Source organism: Bacillus rossius, chromosome 1 (genome assembly GCF_032445375.1).
Source record: "Bacillus rossius redtenbacheri isolate Brsri chromosome 1, Brsri_v3, whole genome shotgun sequence".
Taxonomy (NCBI): domain Eukaryota; kingdom Metazoa; phylum Arthropoda; class Insecta; order Phasmatodea; family Bacillidae; genus Bacillus; species Bacillus rossius.
In genome coordinates this window covers 105,899,206-105,923,584 of record NC_086330.1, presented here as the reverse complement: position 1 = coordinate 105,923,584, position 24,379 = coordinate 105,899,206, and the positions used below count along the sequence as shown (strand labels likewise).

Here is a 24,379-nt window from a genome sequence, read left to right as displayed (position 1 = left end):
GGGGTAAGGGAAAATAACTACGGAACTCGAAGGTATGAATGTAAAGCATGTCAAAGTGTCTGTCGTCGTTGTAAATAATAATCTGATATATATGTTGTGTACACCATTAACTTTAAAATCACGAAGTGGGCCCCCCCAAGGGGGGGCCCATTAATTCCAGCGGGGGCCCGGGCCCCCCTGGCCCCCCCGGGATCTACGCCCATGCGTTGAGTTATGGGATATTCTGAATTAGAGGTGGGTTGTTACAGCAATTTTCGGTATCTGTTCCAACCAGTTACTGATACAGTAATGTAATGGTTACAATTAGCTGATACTTCTGTATCAGCATAGCAGTAGCGGTACCAGGAAGCAACAAGGTATCAGCATTCTCGTTACAGGTTACACATCCTCTTTGCCGTCATCACCAGCATAAAGAGGTAACAGTTTTCTCTTTCCACGTTCTTCGTAAAAAGGTATCAGTTCTCTCATTCTACATTCTTCATAGTCGAAAAAAGGTATCGGTGTTCTCTTTCCACGCCTTTCGTAATCGGAGTCTTCAATCTTTGCAAGGAGCACGCACTGCTTACTGAGCGTACTTTGATGAGAAGCTTAAGATGTACTTCAAGCTCTGTCCCTGCCCGAACACGCCCAAATATTCACCTTCGGCCAACCTTGCGATTTGTTTTAATTTTTGCGCAGAAAAAATTAATTCAAATATTAAAAGTGATCGGTTAGGTTAGCTACATTAAAACACTTTAGAACACTATGGACGGTTAGTTAGGTTAGTATAGCTACATTAAAATAAACAGAGAAATATAAATATATATAAATAAACCCGAGGTTGGCCGAAGGTGAATATTCGGGCGTGTTCGGGCAGGGACAGAACTTGATGTACATCTTAGGCTTCTCCCTACCCTACATTCTTTCCCTTCTTTATCCCTTATTCGTCGTGCCGCTCCCTCCCCTTTCACAAGCTCAGCCCAAGTGACCGTCATCTGCGATCGGGTTCTGCGCACATTGGCCATGGTGTTGTTCCAGGTGAATTCTAAACTGATACTAAAGTACTTTATCAGTTACAAAGTAGCAGATCGATACTCTTAAACCCATCTCTATTCTGTATATAATTTTGTGACTCATAAACATGTGTGAATGGAGGAAGATGCAGTTTTTAAATGACAATACAGCATCAACATTAAACTTATCTAAATAAAAAAAGTTTTATTGCAACAATAAAGTATGTAAGTGGGAAACAAACATTCCATAGTTGGTAAACCATTCATATTGTGTATAGGAATACAATTCTCAAATGAAACGTAAGAGCACAACCATTCCAAGGCATCATTTTCATAACAAATAATTAACAAACCATTAGCAACGTAACGAAAAATACAAACAACCAACTTTACAGCTAAAAAATACTGTACTCTGTTAACTTGTTTTAATTAGCCTGTACTATACTATGTGCAGATGCTTCTAGGTACATATAATGAATATTTTTTTACATGTTAAATATTTTAACCATAGGCTACATATGCCATACAGTATGAAAGCTGCCTACATTGCATTATTAGTAGCTAAAAACAATGTTGTTTGAGAAAATAAACATATCAGTTGCCAATAAGTTTTCACTTCTAAAAAAATAGTTATTTTAGTTATAAAATATATATTAAGTTTTTCAGTAAACTATGAAAATAAAATAAACAGGTGTTAAAGGTATAAAAATGATAATATTGCTACAGTACATAAACAAAAAACCACTTAACTATATAAAAAGATCAATATCTTCACTTCAATAAAAATAATATTTTATGAATATTCTGACCAGGTTTATCACAAAAAATTAAATACTGTAGCTGAAACAAAAGTCGCTCCACCATATAAATTTCAAAAGGATATTAAAAATTCTAAGATTTAATATCTATCTGCAAGGTCGACAAAATAAATGGACTGCTGTTTTGGACCAAAACAGTCCTGCAATATTGTCTTCCTGAACAGCAAAACATCAACTCCTCAATTATGTTAGGTTACAATTAGTATTAAAATATATATTTTTTTTAACTGCACTCAACAGCAACACACAACAAATCAGATTTCAGAAGAAAAAAACCATTTAAAAAAATTTACTACATCTTAAAACAAAAATCACAAAAAAAAAAGTCCTCATCTCATAAACAAAAACTGTATCTACATTGCTCACAACAAACCCATTACAAATGTAACACAAGACAAAAAAAATACCTCAAGTCTCCTAGTCTTGCGGTTACCCGTAATTTCCTCCACTGCCAAAGGTAATGGTGTGGCCAGCGGTCGCCCTCGGGGACGTGCAAGACGCAAGGCAAGATCCTCTCCTGTCGGGATACACAGCAAGCCTACGAGCGCGAGGGAAGCGAGGAACTAAACAAAACCAAGTGGCGCCCACGCGAGATGGGGGGAGGATAACCGGCCCATCACAGGGAAAAGAACTTGAGAAACATATGGGGCGGCACGGGGACGTGCAGGGAGTCCTTGTCGACGTCCTCCAGCTTCTCCTGGAACTCCGGGTCCTGGTCTGCGATGCAAGGGTGGCCGATCGACTTCCAGAACAGGCAGCGGCAGTTCCGGCACAGCTGAATCATCTCTGCGTACTCCTCCTTCAAGCCAAACAGCCTGCGAAAATAAATTTTCTTTAGTTTGGAGTTTAACATCTTGTCGACGACGAAGAAATTAAGGACTGAATCACACTCTACAAAATAAAATAAAATCAAATCACAGCTAGTACTAGCACAGGCCTAATGACCGGACTGGGATTAGACCCCGGATACTGCTCTCTTACCACTGCGCCACCTCATTCCATAAAAAAAAACAAAAGTTATGCAGTAAATCCCTGTTACAAAGTCTCTAAGGTACTTAGAAATATAGACTTATTTATAGGTAAAATTTATTCAAAGGGTAAAATTTTATGAGTTTATAATTTTAGGGCATAAATTTTTTAAACTTATTAGGCAGGCAATTTTTTTAAGTGAGAAATGATTAAGGGGCTAATATTCTAATTTATTTTGCTTCTAACATTTCATGTTTTTACACATGTAATCCCTGATTGAAGTTCAGCCACAAATTTTTAATATAAACATATATAATCATTCATACAGTTTTTTCCTAAAAAAAAAGGTCCTTATTTATTGATTTTATGGACTTGAAGGCAAATATTTATGTCAGGCCTAGCATGTACTGAAAACATGAAAACATGTGGTATACAGTTTTGGATTAACAGTTCATATGTAGCCTTTATCTTACAAGCAAAAAAATATAAAAACCTGAGATTTATGTGGATTAGAATCCTGGTCTGGCCATCCTGATTTTGGTCTTCATTGGTTTCTCAAAATCAGCGTTATACCTACAATCTAGCATGGGCATTTTAAAACAAACCAGTGAAGTTTCCCAGTTTTTGTTTTCTATTGAGTGCAAATGAAATAAAAACTCACAACAACACAACACAAACAAACCCCTAATCATTGCAACAATCTGAACACTCAGCATATCACACAGAAAATTAATTCCCATTCAATGGCACCCTTGTTGTAGATAATATTTTCTTCACCCTCTGCATGATAAACAACCATGACCCACTTTATTCTAACTATTCTAGATTTGCTTTTATCTTTGTCTATGTTTACCTCCATCCCACATTCTTTTCAACAAAAAAAAAAACCTCTTGCATTTCCAGTAGGTAACATAAAATTAATTAATAAAATTAATAAAAATTCCAAAATGATGGATGTTGCTTAGTTCACACCTCCTTCTTTGATGAAAACTAACTGAAAGCTGAAAGTATACCTAAAAATTATCAAAAAATTAAACAACTTTTAAACAAGAGAAATTCAAACAGGTAAGTATATTTCAATGAAACAATTTCTACCAAACCTCTGCACATTATTTTGCAGACAAATTCATAGGCCACTTTATTAAAGACAGCTAGAAACACAGCTCACAAGCTTTGAGCTATGCTGTTCCCATGAAGCCTGTTAACTGATAGAATGTTACACTAAATATGAAAGCCTCCTCGAACAGCGAGCAGACGGTACCTCACCAGCTTGTGGCAGATACTCTAGTCTCCGACCTTGAGCCACAAGCAGACAGTATCTGCGCAATGTGTGTTAGATGCTCTAGTGCCCTGCCTTGAACTGCAAGCAGACGGTACCTGCGCAGTTTGTGGTAGATGCGCTGCCAGTCCGTGCAGCCGGCCAGAGCGCCCTCAGTGACATGCTGCAGCTGCAGGGGGGTGAAGTGGAAGCGACACAGCTCGCGCCAGATGCGCTGCTCGTCCACAAGGCGCTGCATCACGCCGTACGCCTGGCCCGAGCTCTCCAGGTCCTTGTGGTCGTCGAGGCGCAGTAGCACTTCCCTGACGCACTCCTCCGGCAGGTCCACCAGCTTCGGGTAGGCGTCGTCTCTCGGCTGGAACAGCACAGAGTTTCCCCTGGATGCTAACAAGTTCCGACTTGATAACCGACACTCACTTCTTGAAAAATGTGCTTATGGATTAACAGGTAAAACATTTGAAGTTTCAAGGCTCGTGTTCACTCTCAACGCTGCATGATTGGATTTTCACATCACAAGTTTTATTTAAGGTACCTGCCTATTTGGGCACACGTAAGGGGTGTGCAGAGTTTTAGTAAAACCACCCAATTTAAAAAAAATTCTCAACATATCAGATTGGCATCTCTTTTGAAAATGCTTTTTTAAGAATACACTTAGGAAAGATGAATAGCACAATTTCTGGATTTTGTTTTTAAACTGTAATTTTAGGAAAGTGAAATGGTTAAAATGTGTGTTTTCACAGTATTTTTTAGACATGAAATGCCCAGTACAGTTTCTTCAAAGCACTCAAAGGACTTACATTAAAACCTTTAGCTTCATTTCTCTGCCATATATCATGGTCACTGCTGAAATCTCAAAGTTGTCCTATGCACAGCAAGAAGACTGCACACCAGTCCACAGCCTTTTGCTTAGGGTGATACTGCGCTAGAAGCACCAGCGAGCTTAGCACTTATCATCCCACCTCACTAACACAGATATACCCCTGACTAGGCTAGTCCCTTAAGGACTACAATGTAAGCATTGCATATTGTATATACTTTATTGCAAATGTTTTTGCCAGATACCAGCTACACACTAGCTTTATTTTTAAGAAGGCAACTAGTTGTAAATACTAACATCTATGGCTATTTTTAAATATTATTCTATAAAAATCTGGAACTATCATGGAGCATGAGGCCATGCCTAAAGCAGGAAATGAGAAATTCTCTAAAGAGTGTTACTGTATGAACCTCCATCATCCACAATAACACAAAAAAACAAAAAAATCACTAAGCTGCTGGTGGTATTTAAACCACAAACCCAACACTGCATGACAACTTTACAATAGTTGATTGTGTACAATACTAGGACTGTATTTTCACCTCACCCTATATATCATGCCATGTGTTGAAACAAAAAAACTAGCAGAAATATAATGAACTGCAGAACAGTGAAACCTTTAAGAGGTAAATTCATAATTTTTCTGATTAAACGAAAACTAACTAATTTAAGTTGCCACATTCACACTAGGAGTGTGCCAACATGAATGTGCATTCATTTGAATTGGCCAATCCGGCCTTATTGCTATAGGGTAGTTATGTGTATCAGCAAAACATTTAAAACCTTACAAATAAGCAAACTAAAACTGATATTAGATCTAGATGTCAGGGACAAGATGTAAAGTAAAATAACATTAAGCTATTGTACAATGGTAATAATGGTACGTACTAAATAACTGAAATAAAACTGTGATTTTTTCTTCAAGTCCTTGGTACTTTGATTTGCAGAATCTTTTTTTTTTTGTGTTTGGGGTGCGAGGGATGAATGATTGGTCGGCACGCACCTCCCTGATGCGTATGTGGGAGGCGATGGCAGCCACCTTGTCGATGGACCGCAGGTGGCGCTCCCACAGCAGGGAGCTGCCCAGGGGCCAGCCCCAGCAGGCGTGGTCCAGCGTGGCTCGCAGCTGCCCCAGCAGGCGTCGCAGCGTGTGGATGTTCTGCTGGCTGGTGCACACGTGGCTCGCCACCTCCTCCAGCATCGCGAACAGCACGCGCTGCGCACAGCCCGGCAGCATGGCCAGTCGCTGCGTCATCAGCATCTCCAGCAGCTTCGCAGTGTAGTTGAACCGCCGGATGTCGTGCACCGCGCTCCTGAAGTCCAGCCGCTTCAGCGCGTCGCTCAGGCCATTGAAGCCCGCGATCTACGCGCGCAGTGTCGCGGAATGTTACAAACATGACCAGCCACTTACAACATCATACTTTACAGCTGGTACGATAAGTCAAGGTGATGACATCAGAACACAGCGGAAGTATAATGCTCGGAAGGAAACAAAAAGTAACAACGATCAAGAGCGGGGCACTCAAAGGTGGAGAGGAGGAGAGAGCTCAGAAGTAGGGTGCTTGATGGCATGTTTACATTACAGCATAGCACACTAGCACATTTGCACATGTCACTTGGGCACTAGTATACGTCTACCTACCTACACTTACACTTTTGCATACTTGTATACTTGTGCACTCACATACTTGTGCAATCCCACATTTGCTCACTTGCACATTTGAACATATTCTTAAGAATTTTTATAGCTCTGTGTGTGAAGTTTCACTTCCAACAGGCATGGCGGCCACACACCCATGTGTTTTTTTTATTGGCTATTATGATTCATTGAATAAGGTCAATAGAAACTGTACAAATGATAACACCGACCACGCATAATAGCTGACAGTAAGGAACCACCCCAGCATTTGCCTGCAGTGAGTTCAAGGAACCATGTGGAACAGCAATCAGGATGGCCGGTCAGGGATTCAAACAAGAGTCCTCAGTGTTTTGCCACAGCACTGCCTCGATCAATACTGATCTTGTAGTTGCAGTGATGATTAGTGAGTGTATGCCTGGCCATGTGCGAGTGAACATTCATTATGTCAATTTTGCAGTGTCCATAACTCGGCACGATTTTTCTGCCCGTGTGCTGGGTAAATTGCTTTCTTACATCTTTAACACCAATTATTTTTCATTCCTGCCTTCCATCCTTACCTTACAAATTCCTCTTTCTTTCTTCCTGTCTAAATCTTTCCTGTACAATTGTTACTTACACTAAGTTCTTCTGAGGTAAACAATATACACAACATATATTTTTTTTTAACATATATATTTAATACATATTTTGCTGCATGAATAACAAGAAGGTACTCAAGCTATCTTAATTTTAGAGTAAAGAAAAAATTCTTTGAAATAATTATTTAAATCTTACCTCTCTTGTACTCTTAATGGTAATTTGACAATGTGGCTGCACAGCACCATCTAAAAAGACATCAAGTAATATATTTTAATACTTGTAAAACTGCATTGTTTTCAATTCATTTTTTTTTAAATACATTCTAAGTACAGCTTCAAACTAAAAAATAATTATAAAAATCAGAAAAATTATTTCTTATAATATTGTGTAGGGGCATTGCAATATTTACTGTAGTTTATTAGTTGACACAGATATTATTATCTGGAACGGAACCCAAGTTGTTGTTTAATTTTCCACCATACTTAACGATAGTACGTGATGTGGTTTTTTAATGGGTGCACCTGTGCCAACTGAGTGAAAAATAATACAGAAATCTACTAGTTTTACATCATGGCTACAAATAGTTTTTATATAGTAATTTACAATAATTAAATAATAATTTTTAAATATATTCATGATAATATGTTCTGTTAATTCAATTTGTTACTGACATTTATTAATTAAGAATTTCAATTGTTTAACTGTAACTCTATTAAAAATTGCAGCTTTAGCAGCCATTTTTAAATTGTCTGTTGGTTCAATAAATATGTTACTAAAAAACAATATTTCCTGATTTTTATTTTATGGAAAACCTGCACTTAGTTGGATAGACCACTTTTTTTTAAAATAAATATGGATTTTAAATAAATTATTATTTACACAACAATGGTTTCCTTTTTTTTTTGAGTTATTTATTTTAAATTTTATTGCTAAAAAGCTAAACACAAAATTTTTAGAATTTCGCTAACTATCCACACGTTTTGACCAATTATAGTTAGTGCAATTAGTTACTTTCCTAGTCCTTTCTGATGCAATTGAACAAAATGAACTTGCATATATTGCAATGTGTTCTTGAATGAAATAAAAAAATATGTATTAAACTTAAGAAACATCTCAACATCTATGTCATAAAAGACAATGAAAAATAATGAGATGCTAACAGAGCACAGGCAGAATAAATGGGTGAGGAAAACAGAAGTACCTCAAGAAAACCTATGTCAACTTTCGCTACATTTCCCACATATGTAAAATTCAGATTCAACCCAGACGGGATATGAAGCTGGTTCACCTTAGAGGGAAAAAGGAAATGAAATACAACACACTTGCACTATTCAAGATTCCAAAAAGAATGACTTTTGAAGGCTACCAGCAGGTTGGCCAATGCAGCAATATAATGTAAACATAATTTATACATCCCTGTCCACATTCTCAACTTGAATCAGTAGCGTCTACAGCAGTTTGTGTACTTTTTCTCTATGAACATGTGGCTTGGTTAACCTTTGATCAATGAAATCTTGGAAACTCAATTTTACTTTTATTTGAATGTCACTCCATGATACCATTATCACTACTTAAATATAATTTTAAATAAAAACTTTTCTCATGTAAATAATACCACATACATATTCACAATATGTGTATACAAAAACTGTTTACAATTTATACTTATTTAATTAATATTTTGAACATCCAGTTATGAATTTCTGCATACTACTGCCAATGTTTACCTGAAGTCTTTCTCCTTTTTTCAACAAACTGCTCTAAAGCCAAATTATCTTCGCATGACTCTGACGGTAACTTGCTTTTCTCTTCTAACCTATAAATAAAATAAATCATGCAGTTATATTGTAACAATCAACATAAGCATTAGCAAATTGTCTGTCTTGGTATAAAAGTTTTAAAAAAACACAAAATAAATCAATCAATCAAAAACTATAATGAGTTGACTTTAACTTCATTGGGGAAAAAACTGTAATTCAGAGAACATACTCTCTTAAGCTAGCAAGAGGTTTATTCTTACAGTAGGACCACTTAACTTGATGAAATACTTTTCATTCTAGGATCGAAATAAATAGGTCCATCATCCCATACAGGATGTCTGGTGAAAGATGAATTAAAGGAGATTTTTAAAAATATCTTAAAACTAATTTTAAAAAAAACTTTCATTTATTTTAAAACTTCCAATGATTAAAATCAGTCTCAAGGAACAGGTAGCCTTTACAGATTATGATTAAAAATACAATTAAATACACAGCAACTATTTTTCAGTAATGACTCACGTAATTAATTACTGAATGACCATACAAGAGAGAGAAAGAACTTCACCAAACTCTTCCCTAATCCTTTCTCACACATTAACTTAAAAACATCTAAAACCACAATTTATTATAGCTATGAAAAGATAGTTCTGTACTCACGTTTTTAAAGAAGCTGACCATTTCTTGATCCATCACTTTAAAACTAACATAGGGGCCTCTCCTGCCCTTGAAAACCCAAATGAACTTTAAATTTTCAAACTTGGACTCCAACAAATCACTACCAAGTCGGGCAGCATCCCAACCAGTGAGCCTACACTGACTACATTCTGATCTAAGCTACTCCTTACCACTGACGTGAAGTATAGCCTCCGCCAGAGTAAGCCTAAACACGACTACATTACGATCTAAGCTACTCATTATCACTGCCAGAGTGAGTCTCGAGCTCACACTAACTCCCGCTTAAATCCCCGCGTACCGCTGTACCTACCAGAACAATCTGTGGTTGTTGAACCCAAATTTCACAAACCAGGACAGCTTAGCAAGTTATCCCCTCCACCCAGATATGTGGCCACACCACGCGGCCTGTTGCGCCAGCGTGCCCCAGTAATAGCGGCAAATGACCGTGCAAGGCGCACAGCTGAACAAACTACAAAATAATTTGTCCAATCTGCATGCCAGCCACACACCGCGCCCGCCATGTGCCCCAATAATTTCTGGTAACTCCACCCACGTGACGAGTGAACAGAGCAGCCACCCCAGAGTCCCATCAGTAAAGTCCTAAAATTTTATTTCAAGAACCATGGAAAATTTCGACCCACAACAATATATTCAGAAGCTACACAGCAATTGTTCAATGTTAATTATTATCCTGGGTATGTAAAGGAATTACAGGTTCCCAAACGATTAACACAATTTAATATGATGGCACTTATTGAGAACAGTATCATTTACGTCACAGCACCGTTCAAAACAGCTGGCAAAGTCAACACAGGTCAAGGTCATATTTGAAACATCCGGAAGCGCTTTAAACGATAGTCTGAACAAAGGCACTGCATTATAAAACCCATACAAAAAGATATTTCAACATATTTTTAGAAAATTACACAAAAAACATGGAAATAAAATCTTGGTGCATGAAATTAATCTACCACAAAATAAAAGCATTTGACAACCAAAAAATAATATATCTAATGACAAAGAAGAATAATTTAAGTTCTTGGCATACCTGTTCTACAATCACATGAAAGACCACGTTAAATAATAGAAATCAATGTATTCGAATACCTGCTTTCATCTATTCCTTCGTGTTCTGGGTGATGGCAGCACTCCAAAATTCTCTTCTTCTCCCAACCTTCTTCCGTTTTTACCCATTCTTCTCCTGGAGAACGCCAATCTTTCGATATAAATGGCATTTAATACCGTCAACACACTTAATGTTAACCGTTAAAATTCGGCTTTAAAATGTCGTTGCACTCTCAGTTCGCCTTCAGCGCGTGGCTTTGTTGATTGCGTTTAACTTCTTCCAATCAGCTGACAGCGTCAGATGTTACCAGGTTTTGTTTACAAAAACATCTGTTAGGAAATGTGAGAAAAGAAACAACAGATAGACGAACGTTACGACGGTCAAAACAAGTGTGTTATTAATAAAATAGCTGTATTTTGTATTATATTTTACCCAACACTTGCTTAGATCCTTTAAATATAATTTACATTATTTCATTTACGAACAGAGGAATAACTACGGGAAGCCTACAACTCATCGTTTTTCAGGATAATCTTTGGTTTTGATACCCTGCCGCCAGTGTTGCCAGATTGTAAATGTCAATGTATCGTACCAAGGAGCGAAAATTCTCGTACGACACACAAAAAATCTCGTACACAACGGTATTGTAAAAGCAAAAGTTTAAATGTGTTTCTACAATATATTTATATACTTGACATTTGAGTTACAAGCCTAACAAATCTAAACTAAACAATTTTTACAATCCTATGATTACATAAGTAAAACATTATTAATAACAATTTTCACAACAATACAATTATTTCTGCCATTCATACTCTTTTTGCATTATTTTTTTCGTAAAAAAAAATCCAGTTTTTTTTTTTAATTTTCGTTAATTAAAAATACAAAAATACTCTAAATTGTGAGTTAGGGGTTGTGCATTTAACATTATTCTGACTGGGTCATCATTTCCTGTGCTAGACAAATAGAGGTTGGCACTGTTCATTTTGTTGAGCATACTTTTAGTGGGCTGGAATTTCACATAGTTCCCCGCTTGTTTCATACATTCAGAAGAAAGCAGAGTCCCATGTTATACACTTGTTTTGACAAAACGATACAATAAAACTAATATATCTTAAGCCTAGTTAACACGATGATAGTAAAGCCCGATAGTTACTACCGTGACAGCTACTATCGCCATACTATCACACTACTTTCACCGTGTAAACTGCGCGATAGTTACTCTCGCACTGTCGCGATAGCACTATCGCGATATCAAGGCGAGCTAGATAGTTGGTAGTAACTGTCATGACAGTACTTGCAACTGTCGCAGCACTTTCGTAATGTAAACGGACTGAAATCTCTATTGTGATAGTGTGAGTGCATGTGTTCCTAGTACTTCAAGCAATAGTCGAATTTATTATAGGTTAATTTGATTTGGACAATGTCTCGATTTGAGATTGCTAGTTTCCTCGAGAAATATCAACCAAAGTCTTATCCACTGTTTTTTTTTTTTTTTCGTTGTTTTTTTTTTTTTTTTTTTTTTAACGGAAATAGCTACCTATCGCAACTACTAAAACCTGGGCCACACAACGCACCAGGTCTGACATTTTCCCAACTATCGCATAATATCTTAATGCCAGTGTAAACAGACACTGTCGTGACAACAACTATTGCACACTGTCGTGACAGCTTCTGTCGTGACAGCGACTATCATCGTATTAACTAGGCTTTACTATAACCCGGGTAAAAAAAACCAACAGTGATAGTGTTCTTCAAAATTCTCGTACAAAAGCGAACGAGATCCAATTTTACCTCGTAAAATGTACACAGGTTCTAAATTCTCGTACAAATACGATAATTCTCGTAAGTCTGGCAACACTGTCTGCCGCAGTAATGTTAGATAGACAGTGCTTCTGTAATGGTACTGCGCATTCAAAATTATGGTACATTGGTAAACAATATGGTACATAAAAAAAGTCTAAAATCAAAATTTTGAGTTTTCATTGCATGATTCATGATTGAATTTTACACTAATGATATTTAAAAAAAACCTATAAATGGTACACATATATATATACATAAATTAGCTCATGCTTTTAAAATCACAAAATTACGAACGTTTGGCACTGAAACACTGGCACAATGATTATTCACAATCAGAATTAAAAGAAAATATGTCTGTGGCAGTTGGTGTGTTATCGTATGTAGGATGTTCCTTGGAATCAGATTCGGGATACAGTTGTGTTCGTTGGTTGTGTTGCTGTCATGCTCTTTAACATCTCGTCAGATTGCTGGAAATTACTGCAGCAAGCACCAGTTTGTTCTTTCACACACTGTGATGCTAGCACAATTCCATTAACAGTCTCTGTTACAAGTCGATTCCTGGCCTTGGTCTTGATGAGATTCATCTTACTAAATATGCTCTCACAATCAGCATTCGAGTGGGGAAGAGATAATACTGTGAGAGCAAAATTAGGCAATGCTGTATACAAAACATTCTCATCTTCATTCTTGAATTTCAGCAACTTATCTCAGAACTTGTCAGGTTCTTTCTATTTAGCGATATCATCTGCTAAAGTTTCGAATGGTTGGCGCCTCCATTCATCATAAATTTGTTGCATTTCGCACATCTCCACAGGCTTTGATCTCTTTACTTGGTTTGCAAGATCCAGAAGAGGTGGAATTGTAATGCGTTCCTTCTGCGACAAAGATTTCTTTGGATGCAATACAGAAATGGAATCATACATGGGAACTGCGAAATCAAATCGTCATTTTATTCCTTGACACCCTTTTATGAGGAAGTCTCGACATTTCGTCCGTAAGTTTTCGATCAGATCGGGCCTATCTTGAACACTTTGCTTATTTATTTCTGTCATCACACCTACACCAAGATAGATGTTTTGAAGTTGTAAAAAATGCTTCTTCAGACTCCGGACAGATAGACCACAGAGGTGTATGTGCCACATAGTCTTGTTCCATATATGCACAAAGTAATTCCCGGTAGGAACTTGCCATCTTCTCTTTTAGAACAGTAAGTAGTACTTTTTCAGACTGGAAGTACTTATTCACTGAAACAAACTTTGGAAGTACCCACTTCAGGAAAAGAGCATTGAATATTTCTTCGGCAGCAATGGTACGGTCTTCTTGCCACTTATCTGAGAAGAATAAAAGCAATGCCTCTCCACTACAGCAAACAAAGACAGCCATCTTGTTTGTGCAGGGTGTAATAACTTGTGCACCTTGATTTCCATAAATTTTTGGAACTCTGAAAGTTGATATTTCCGTTTTGCACTGCATTTCATGTAGTTGTATATATTCCTTGCGAGAGCTTCACATCTACGTGGCAGACATTCATGTGCTTCACTTTCACACCGATGGAGATAGTAGCAAACACATTTCATTACAATGATCCCTGGACAAGATTTTTTCAAAGACTTGCCACCGAATTATGTTCGCCAACCATTGTTGAAGCAGAATCTGATCCAAAACCGATCATATTTCCATTTGGAATGCAATAATCAGAAACGATTTTGACGTCCCTCGGCCTATGGTCCCTAATTTCCTGTGGTGAACTGTCCTGATTTGCCCATGTAGCTCTCGTCGGTGAGAAAGTGAGTTCAGGCCAATGTGGCCGGGACCGGAAAATACGGGACCTGGAGGGAACGTTACGTAGGTAGGAGGAACGGTAGGTAGTACCAAGGATAATGCGATGATGTCCGTTTTCACTTCTACTAAATGATCCATCGCAGAGAAAGGAATACGTATTGTGAGCAGCAAAATATACTGCAATCCTTATTTCTGCTTCTTTTACCTGGTTTTGATGAGGTGTAAAAGATTTACTCTGGTTTAAGAAAAAACTCATACAGTTTACTGATCTCATGTTCGCATCCTTCATAGATTTTGAATGTTTGCCCGAGTTTCCATGCAGTTTTAAAACAGATATGTCAGCTTTCATTACAACATTACAAATTTTACATTTTGCTTTAAAACAGTCTCCCAGGACTGAACTCACCCACAGTTTCATGTCATCCAATTTTCCCATTCCCGACGATATTTCTGAACACTTTTTTTTTTTTATCACTTTTGAGAGCACATTTTTTCTTAACAGGAGAATATACTCCAGGATCATCGCTATCTTCTCCGCATGAACTCATTATGTTAGCACACACTACCTCTTATCTCTAAAAATAACACTAAAAAGGCAGCTAGCAATATAAACTTTTGATGTACGTATAATTCCGATAATTCCGACTTTATAAAATATTATTACGGAACAGATATCGCTCCACAGGCGAGGCGAGGTAACTAACTACTGAATACAATCAACAATATACTGTAATTCGTTTCATGTTCAGTGTGATAAGCTTTCCCGCGTTTCGTTCCCCCCCCCCCCCCCTCTTTAATATTTGAGCGACGCGGGAACTGCTGTCATATGATCTGACAGTCCCGGCAGTCCAGTTGGAGTATTATATTACAGATAAGTAAGCAGGCGTGTGAACAGGTGACACTACGAAATTATAATATACACTGGGCACATTTATCTACAAGGAAGCCGATATGGCGAATATAATATACAACAAAAATCGCCAGAAACCTGATAGTCAGATTATGGTACATTTGCATACCATGACGGCCTCGCCATGGTACATGGTACACTAGGTCCAACTATGGTACAAGTACCACGAAAATGGTACGTTGAACAACCCTGTGTATGTTAAGAGGATTCATCACAGCTGCTAAAATTGTGTGCTGCAGGGTCTCGCGGTTCCAAGTCTCAATGGCGTAATTTTAATACTGAAAAGAAATAAAAAAATTTGAAAAATATAAAAAGGTATAAGGAACGTTTCTAGTGAATATTTTTTTTTAATTTTTGTGATTAAATAAGTTTTATCCCGCATTGAAAGTACTGTTTCTGAGCTGTTTTCAGCGTGATTTTCAGAAGTTCTAATTGAATATTTCATAAATATTTTTCATTGGAAACATAGTGTTAACCTTATAAAATAAATTTCTTTCTGTGTCTGCACTGTCGTAATTGAGATATTTGAAAAAATTATGTATTTATAAAGTAATGCACACATTGCTGGGCCAAAAAGATGATCGTCGTGCGGGAAACATGGTGGGAGGCAGAGAAGAGAAGAATAGGTGTAGACAACGAGAGCCCTCCCCCCTGTGGAGCTGCTAAGCTGACCCCTGCTGGGCGCAGGACTCTGCCCGAGCCTGACAACAACTTACAATAGGGAAGAGTGCAGGGGGTGGGGGTTACCACTTCCTGTGGAGCTGTCCCAAAACTGAGGTTCGCAACTCGCCAGAAGAAGGAAGTTTAGCTATCAATGGCTCGGAAGTCTAGCAAAGCCAGATTGTTTTTATCAGCATACAGGAAAAAGAGGCGTAGGCCAGAGGTACTAATAAGTCTGTATTTGTGTCTGTATTTGATAAACTATGTATGGTAAGTTTGAAATTGGCTGGCACATTCTGTGAGGTAATTCCTCTTGCAAATTTAATAATGTTTGGCCAATGATAAACATGATAAGATGTCGGAGTCATTGATAATCGAGATTTCAAGCGACTTCATAACAAATCAGGAACATTATGGTAATAAGCAAGAATTTACTAAAATACTTTAAGTAATCAAATCAACTAGAAACATTATAATAAATGTTCTTGTCTTCTGGGCTCTAGCCGCGTCACAATGGAAGTTCTTTCCGACGTTTCGGAGTGCGTTGCAGCCTACATCTTCAGGGCAGCAGCAGAAGTCGCTTCTTACCTACTGTTACTCTCAGTAACCTACTACCTACTGTTCGTCAGTAACCTACTACTTACTGTTACTGACAGTAGGTAAGAAACGACTGCTGCTGCTTCCCTAAAGATAGAGGCTGCAATGCACTCCGCAACGTCAAAATAACTTCCAATGTGACGCGGCTAGAACCCAAAGGCAAAGCAAAAACCGTGAAAGCGTGCGATATTTATTTTAACGTGTTGTTTGATAATGTTAATATCTTTAACAATTAAAATTTCCATTCTGTAATGGTTTTATAATTTACTGTTTCATGTTTTTCTCTCAACAAATAAAATAAAGAGTAATAATATAAGTTTACAAAATAAGTATAATTGATTTATTTTCACACGCTTTATATTAGCTTCACCTGTATGTTTGTATGTTTGTAACCGACTCCTTTGGGTGCGATTTTGACCCACTTTAAACGGCCAGATTTCATTCAAACTTTTAGATTAATCGAAGACCGATGACAATACACGAATTTGATAAGATTATTCCATTATTCAATTTGCAAAATAAGATTTTTGTCAATTTATAAAATTTCACAATATTTAGTAGGGCTTTCTTTATATCGTGCCAAAGACAAACGGGAAGCCTACGTTTCACAAAGGGTTGAGGACCAACCCGAACATGGCCGAAGACTTCACCTTCGGCCAACTTCGTGACTTTGTTTTTATTTTCATAACAGCACGGCCATGTTGGTGGATATCTAAAACACTTATTAATAATAATTGTGAGTTTAAGTGTTTAATTTATAGAAAGAAAGTGCATATTTAGTAATAATCTTAAGATTATTATTCACTGTTATATTACAAGTATTCGTTATGTTCAGGATCTTTCAACGCACTACATTAAAACAGCAAGCATTATGTACATCGGGATCAAGTGAAAAACTTGGATATGCGATACTGAACTTTAACTAACTTTCAGATTTGCGTGTAAATTAAGAGATATGTATCATCATTTAGTTCATATTTTCTCTCTACAGGTTTTAAAGTTTAGCCTAGGTTGACGTAATTTTATCGTATCACGTGTCCAAATTGATCCCTTGGTTTTGTGGTACAAGATGCTTGCTGTTTTAATTTGTTACGTCGAAAGAGTATGGACATAACAAATACTAGAACATCACAAGACAAACAAATTATCTCAGGTGTTGTGAAATAATTTCTTTTGTAACTGTTTTACATTCACTTATAAATTGTAATAACACAAGTTAGTATGCCCATGTTCTTTCAATGTACCAAATCAAAACATCAAGCAAAATGTACCACAGGAACAATGTATACAAGATCATGCCTTCTGGATCAAGGGATGAATTTGAATATGTTATACGGAACTTTTACCAATTTCACTTTCGGGACAAGTATGTATCACAATATCATTATCATTAACATGGCACATTTATGTCATTACCATATCTGCATTATTATGTGACTAGCATGATTATATGGGGGTTTTAGTTGGGGAGTATTCTAATGCTTGTTTTGCACAAAATATGTTTGTGTATTAAACTAGCTTTCTGGTAACGTATTTTATGCTATGGCCATGCTTATTCTAGATTTAGAACATACCTACTACAGTATATATTTTACCTGTGGTATCATATTCTATACTTAAGAACAAGCCCTACCTGTACTAGTATAATAGAACACCATACTGAAGATATATTACATTTCATTATTATTTCTCAAGATATATATCTGATGTAACAGAAGCATATGAATGTCCTCCGTCCAAAAGTTTTTTTTCCAGTGTTTGTACTTTAAGAACGTACAGGTATGTGTGAATGCACAGGTATTATAATGTAAGCTTTAAACTTTGATTACTTGCTAACCTGTAGAAATTTAAAGTCTGTTTTCAGGATAAATTCAGGGCTATGACTAGTGTCAAAAAAAGTTTTTGTCTAAATTTTTTTTAGTTTGTGGAAAAGCCACAACGTAAGATTATTACCCACCTCTCTCCTAACAGCAAATAAAATGCACAGAGTAATTGTATTGTTTTGCGGCTTTTAAATGAATAAAGAAAAAAAATAAATCTTTTTTTCACATCCTGACATGTATCGAAATATTTCCCAAGAGAATTTTGAGGTACTTTAAGTTGTTTATCGTTTTTAAAACTGCACAAGATTTTATTAAGTTTGTTTTAATCAACAAAAGTAAGAAGAGTAAAAATTATAACTTTTTTTTTTTACTTCCTGATATGTTTTTCAGTCATTACCCAAGAGAGCAATACTTGCAGCAAGAAACACATAACTCCATATGTGACAAAATCTGATTATGAGGCCCTTGTTTTTATTGAAGCAAGCTTTTTGCAAGCACAGCAGGGACTCGCACATGGCGGCGCTTGCGATATCGCAATCATGAATGTTAAAACTATAAAACTATTGGTAGACTGCTTGATGTAACACAGTGCTGTCTTACAAAATGATTCCATAGCATTTCAGGAAGCAAAAGGTATTTTGTAATTTTTATTTTCTTGTTTGCAAAAAATCTGATAAACTATAAAATTACAATGAACACAAAACACTACTACTTAATTACTATAACATTTTATAAAATCATAAAAATAAACCACCTACTTTTCTGGCTGCTTGTCTTAAGTTTACACAAAAAATATTTACTGTTCTGCCATTAATCTCACTTAGTGTTGCAGCATACAGTATCGCAAAATGCAGTCACTACTACAATCACCACACGTTTATATTCTATACATCTACCTGAGAAACATTAAGAGCTAAGTGCTGTTAACTATTGTTACCACTTGTATTTATAAGCAGTAGTAGTTTTTTTTTTTTTTAAATTAATGTGTGTAGGTGCTAATTTTGCCATTGCATTAAATCACCAAACACTCTTTGTGATGTAGGTATACGATATTTCCAATTTTTTTATGTAACTGAATGTTTGACAAATATTAAAAACAAAAATATTGAAAGCTGTGAATACATGAAGAACAGTATACATTTAAATAAGATAGGCCTACCAAAACTATTGAGCTTATCAAATTATACATATACTTACCAAATGAAATGTGTTGACCATCTGGTGTGTATCATGTTGCCATGAATATTATTTTTCTGCTATATAGTTTCTGTTAAATACTATGTATTACTTTATTGCTCTACAGTTTCTGTTATCAACTAGTGCGAATGACTGAACAAATAATAGATACGTTCACTTGGAATCAATACAGTATAGCAACATTTATAGATATCGAGAAAGCATTTGACAAAGTATTTCATGCGGGATTAATATATAAACTTTGTCAAACAGGCTTTCCCGACTGCTATATAAAACTACTGGCCTCATATTTAAGCGGTAGATCATTTAGAGTCACGACTGAAGGGGCTCAGTTAGACGTAAAACAAATCAAAGCAGGAGTCCCGCAAGGCAGTATCTTAGGACCTGTATTATTCAATATTTTCATTTATGACATGCCTAGACCTGAACATAGATATGTCCAACTAGGACTATATGCTGATGACACGGTTCTGTTTAGTAGGTCTAGGAACTTAAATTTGGCTGCTGAAAGGCTGCAAACTGCATTAAATCTATTTGAAAATTGGTGTACAAAATGGTGAATTAAAGTAAATCCGACAAAGTCAGAAGCCATAGTATTCACGCGCAAACATCTACCATAATTAGAAGATAGACCACGCTTAACACTCTTTAATGTAATAATACCGCATAAAAATGTAGTTAAATATCTAGGAGTACACATGGATAGAAAACTACTATGGCGTGATCACATAGAATTCAAAAGAAAGGCAGCTTTCGCAAGACTCATGACACTCTATCCAGTCATGAGTAGGCGACTCAGGAGCTCTGTTAAAAATGGCTTAGTAATATATAACGCGCTCATTAAGCCCATCATAACATATGCAGCACCAGTGTGGGCAACTGCGGCTGAGAGCCATTTAATAAAGTTGCAGCGAATACAGAACAAGAGCATTCGTATCGCGACAGATGCGCCTGTGTACTGCCCCGTCAGGGCTATGCACAGGGAGCTTAAACTCGAACTCTTGAAAGATTATTATGTCAGGACTGCACAGAAATTCTATGATAAGAGTCACTTGAGCGCAAATATGTATATTTCCTCTCTCGGAGACAGTAATCCGGAATTTTATCGCAAATACAAAATGCCTATTTCAATACTGGCGCACAGGCCGCCCTAGCTGCTCTGTGATTGGCCGGCCCGCTGGCCAATCACGTCGCGCACAGGTTCATGCGCGAACCCAGCCCTGTCTACACGGAAAATTTCCTACGCGAGTAATACTTCAAAAATAATTATTTAACTTATAAATACTAAATAAACAAGTAGGCTGCAATTATTCAGCAATGAAGAGCCTCGTACGGCGGCGGGCCTGCCTTGCAGACGGCTTAGTTTACACCGGCTCCGTAGGGTGGAAAGCTGTCTGCAGGAATGGGCATGGCCATGCCAAAGTGCGAGGTGAAGAACTAAACTCACAACTAACTGTAGATTGCGTGCCATGACTGGAGGCGCCTGCCTGGGCAATCAGTGCAAATAAACACCGATCGAGTTGGGGATACCGATACGAATGGAATGCTATATGCTAATGGGCGACGTCCTTCGAAAGTGGCACGCATATATATCCTCAATTAATAAAAATAAAATACGAATGCTCTTTCACCATTCGCCTTAAACCCATACTATGACAGTTCTTTCACTATATCTAGTGAATAGACGTTAGTATAATAATATTAGCCTATATTATGTTATATAATATATATTTATAAAAAAAATAAAAAAAATAAAAAACCAAAAACCAAACACATAGTTTTAGTTATGATTAATTAAAGTACTATTAAGGCATGTTCGCCCACGCAACATGCATTTACTAAAATTAGTCTAGTCTGTAGGATGTTTAATTTTCTTTCTTTTAGTTATAGGTGCTGCTGTCTGGAGCGGATGTGAGTGAATCGTGTTACCCTCACCGCCAGGGGCGCCTCCGTCCCTGGCCAGCGAATTCCAGCCCTGGACAAAATCAAAAATCAAGGCGGACCTCGAGTCCAAGTACCCAACCCCCGCATGGTAGACTCTTTCTACTCTGGCCAACGCTTTATCCAGACCATCCTCTGTCTCCTGTACTTTCCTACACTTAATGCATGCAAACTTGCATCTTGCATGAAAGTGCCCAGGGTTTTCCCTGTGTCTATGCAGGTTTTACCTGGGCCCAACTTAACTAGTAGTTTAGACTAGAGATAAGAGTGAGGGGAGTTAGTCATGGCAACAATCGCTGCCATGGCTGGCCAATCCCCTCCTAGCACACGATGCATGTGACCCTCTCCCTGCATGGCTAATCCCAGCATGACTAAGGCGTGATAGGCTTCGGCCTGAGACGCACTTAGGTCCCTCCCTAACCCGGACCCCTCCCAAACACACTTAGTTTTTAGTTAGGTTAGGAAAAACAAAAAGAAAAAAAATAGCCTAAACAGCTCTCTTTTGGCAACATGAAACAACAAAACCCAACAGAATACAATGAAAAACAATGGAATGCCATAGATACCAGCAGAACTCTTTGTAACAGAAAACAACAGTACCCAACAGAATACAATGAAAAACACTGGAATACAACAGAAACCAACAGAATACAATTAAAAAACACTAGAATATAACAGAAACTAACAGAATACAATTAATAACACTGGAATACAACAGAAACCATCAGAACTCTTTGCAACAGAAAACAACACAACCCAGCAGAATACAATGAAAAACACTGGAATACAACCAAAACCAACAGAACTCTTTGCAACATAAAACAACTAAACCCAACAGAATACTTTGAATAACACTGAAATGCAACAGGCACCAACAGAACTCTTTGCAACAGAAAACAACATGACCCAACATAATACAATAAAACCCACAGAAAACAACAGAATCCATTAGAATGTTTTGCAACAAAAACCAATAGAAACCACTGAAATACACTAAGATTTACAACAGAAACCAACAGAAAGCGGCCAATTCCCGCATTAAATCCAACAGAAAATCCTGTTGTATCCTATTGTATTTCAGTTGGTTTCTTTTGTAAAGTTCTGTTGTATTTTCTGTTGTTTTCTGTTGTAAATTTTTGGTAGGGTATTCTGTGTCTGTACAAATCTGGGCCACCTTTCAGAATTTATTTCGTAGACAGAATAGTCACTATTCCGTTCGATGGAAATCCGTTCTTTTACTTAGTGATTCCGGAATAGTCACTACGTCGGGTCGAAACAATTCAGTCGCCCCCTGAAATCTACCATCTACCATACGAGACCTTTTAGGTAAGTAAAGGACCAGATGGAACATAACCGATACTTCTTGTAGCTGGCATTCACTAAGTAATATGGCACCTATGTAGCTGAAAAATTGTTTACATGAACTGCTGTTTTAAACAACAAACAAACACACACACGTAATATTTCTAAAACCATTAAAATAATGATTTTGGACAGTTAATTAGGTTAGTATAGCTACATTAAAAAAAATTGGGAGATTGTGTGAATGGTTTGTTAGGTCAGGATAGCTACATATTAAAATAGAAATTCCTAAACAACCATTAAAATTATTTTACAGTATTTTTAATGTAGCTATACTAACCTAACATAACCAACTATCCCCAATTTTGTAAATTAGGTATTTATAATGTAGCTAACCTAACCTAATTGACCATTAGTTATCATGAGTTGATATAAGCAAACATACACGGACATATCGCAAAAATAAATGGCGGCATCCACACCAATGCACAGGTATTTTAATAATTATTCATTGTAGCAAGGTTCAAACCCATGCTAACTGCTATCATTTTTGTAGCAGCCAACCACGGTCTGACCACCATCTTTGCCTTGCTGGATGGATCTTTAGGTTTCACCAGTTTATTAGAAAAGAACAAAAACAAGGTGTGATTCCGTCTGAAATATAATTACTCCATACTGAGAAAACTTATAACAGATACAAGAAAATATTAATGTACAATATTAATTACATTCTTAAACAGCTCTCAGGTATATTCAAAAAGTTATTGGCCGGCCGTACATGGAATTATTAAAAGTTTCGTTTACTATAAATACATAAACCAATAAAAAAAATACAAAATATGTTTAAATAATCCCAGTTGAGGTATGTACTTAAAGTCCAGAAATTATATTTATCTAATTAACTGCATCTGACAACGTTTTTTAAAGAAAGTTTAAAAAAGGGTCGAAAGATACAGAAGCACCGGAGTTCGGAGCTTCGTTTTCCCGGAGATCACGCGGGTACATGATACCAGGGCGCTTGTGTCCTGTTGTGGAAGGGAGATGAAAATGCCAATTCGGCGTCCGGCTCTCGGACCCTGTCTGGAACAGTCCGAATCAAAACTGATCATAACTTGTACACAGACAGTATACGGGGCAGAAAATGCCCGGAAAAGTTAAGGGGAGGTTGAGGAAAGTCGCGGATCGTCACTCACCAGACAGGGGAGTTGGCTTCTGTTTACAGATGTGTCACCAGCCAGGAACTGGATCCCGCGATTACGCGGCTGGGCGCGGTTGATTTCTTCATTTCAAAAAAAAAATTAAAAGAAAAATAACTATTACATTTTGTACTACGCAGACGGACTAAACTACTTGAAAAGATTATAGGGATAGCATCCCTTATTTAGGCAACTACATAGTCGGTTGCGGCTGGACGGAAGTCTTGCAGTGTCTCGTCGACTCGCCGATAATCAAACGGACCGTCTGCAGTCGCGGCGCGAAGTGTCCCGCGGAGAACCGCGTCTCGTAATTAAAAGTAAATCTTGAATCAAAAGTGGTGGGGAGGAGGCTGGGAGTCCGGACCGAAAGGTCCCGAAGTTCCCCGAGAGGGCGTCATAAAAAAACTCTGACTGAAGTCTCGAAGTTGGTAGCACTGGCCGACTTTAGCGCTACCTGTTGGGAGGTTTCTGAAATAAAAAATAAGAATCGACTCGCCCAAGGCGTCTGCTTAAACCAAGGGTTAAAGGGCGCAGTCTAGTGCTACACTCTGGCGGCCTACTGGATAAGTTG

At 37.4% G+C, this 24,379-nt stretch overlaps 1 protein-coding gene across 1 annotated transcript; it reads right to left on the bottom strand.

The window, feature by feature from the left end:
• Positions 1-1,171: 1,171 nt before the first annotated feature.
• LOC134541532 (F-box only protein 32) lies at positions 1,172-11,149 on the bottom strand. Its single transcript, XM_063385047.1, has 6 exons — positions 10,636-11,149; positions 8,821-8,909; positions 7,289-7,338; positions 5,879-6,238; positions 4,157-4,413; positions 1,172-2,625 (listed from the first exon to the last, which is right to left on the bottom strand). Exons 1-6 carry the CDS (start codon positions 10,761-10,763, stop codon positions 2,427-2,429), a joined length of 1,083 nt encoding a protein of 360 aa, XP_063241117.1. The 5' UTR covers positions 10,764-11,149; the 3' UTR covers positions 1,172-2,426.
• Between the last annotated feature and the right edge of the window lie 13,230 nt (positions 11,150-24,379).

What these genes read in the sequence shown, in the direction of transcription:
- LOC134541532 (XM_063385047.1), bottom strand. Translation starts at nt 10,763, where the DNA reads ATGCCATTTATATCGAAAGATTGGCGTTCTCCAGGAGAAGAATGGGTA. An exon ending in CCATTAAGAGTACAAGAGAG is followed by an intron (nt 6,239 to 7,288) that starts GTAAGATTTAAA and finishes CTGCGCGCGTAG; the next exon opens with ATCGCGGGCTTCAATGGCCT. An exon ending in ATCTACCACAAACTGCGCAG is followed by an intron (nt 2,626 to 4,156) that starts GTACCGTCTGCT and finishes TTATTTTCGCAG; the next exon opens with GCTGTTTGGCTTGAAGGAGG.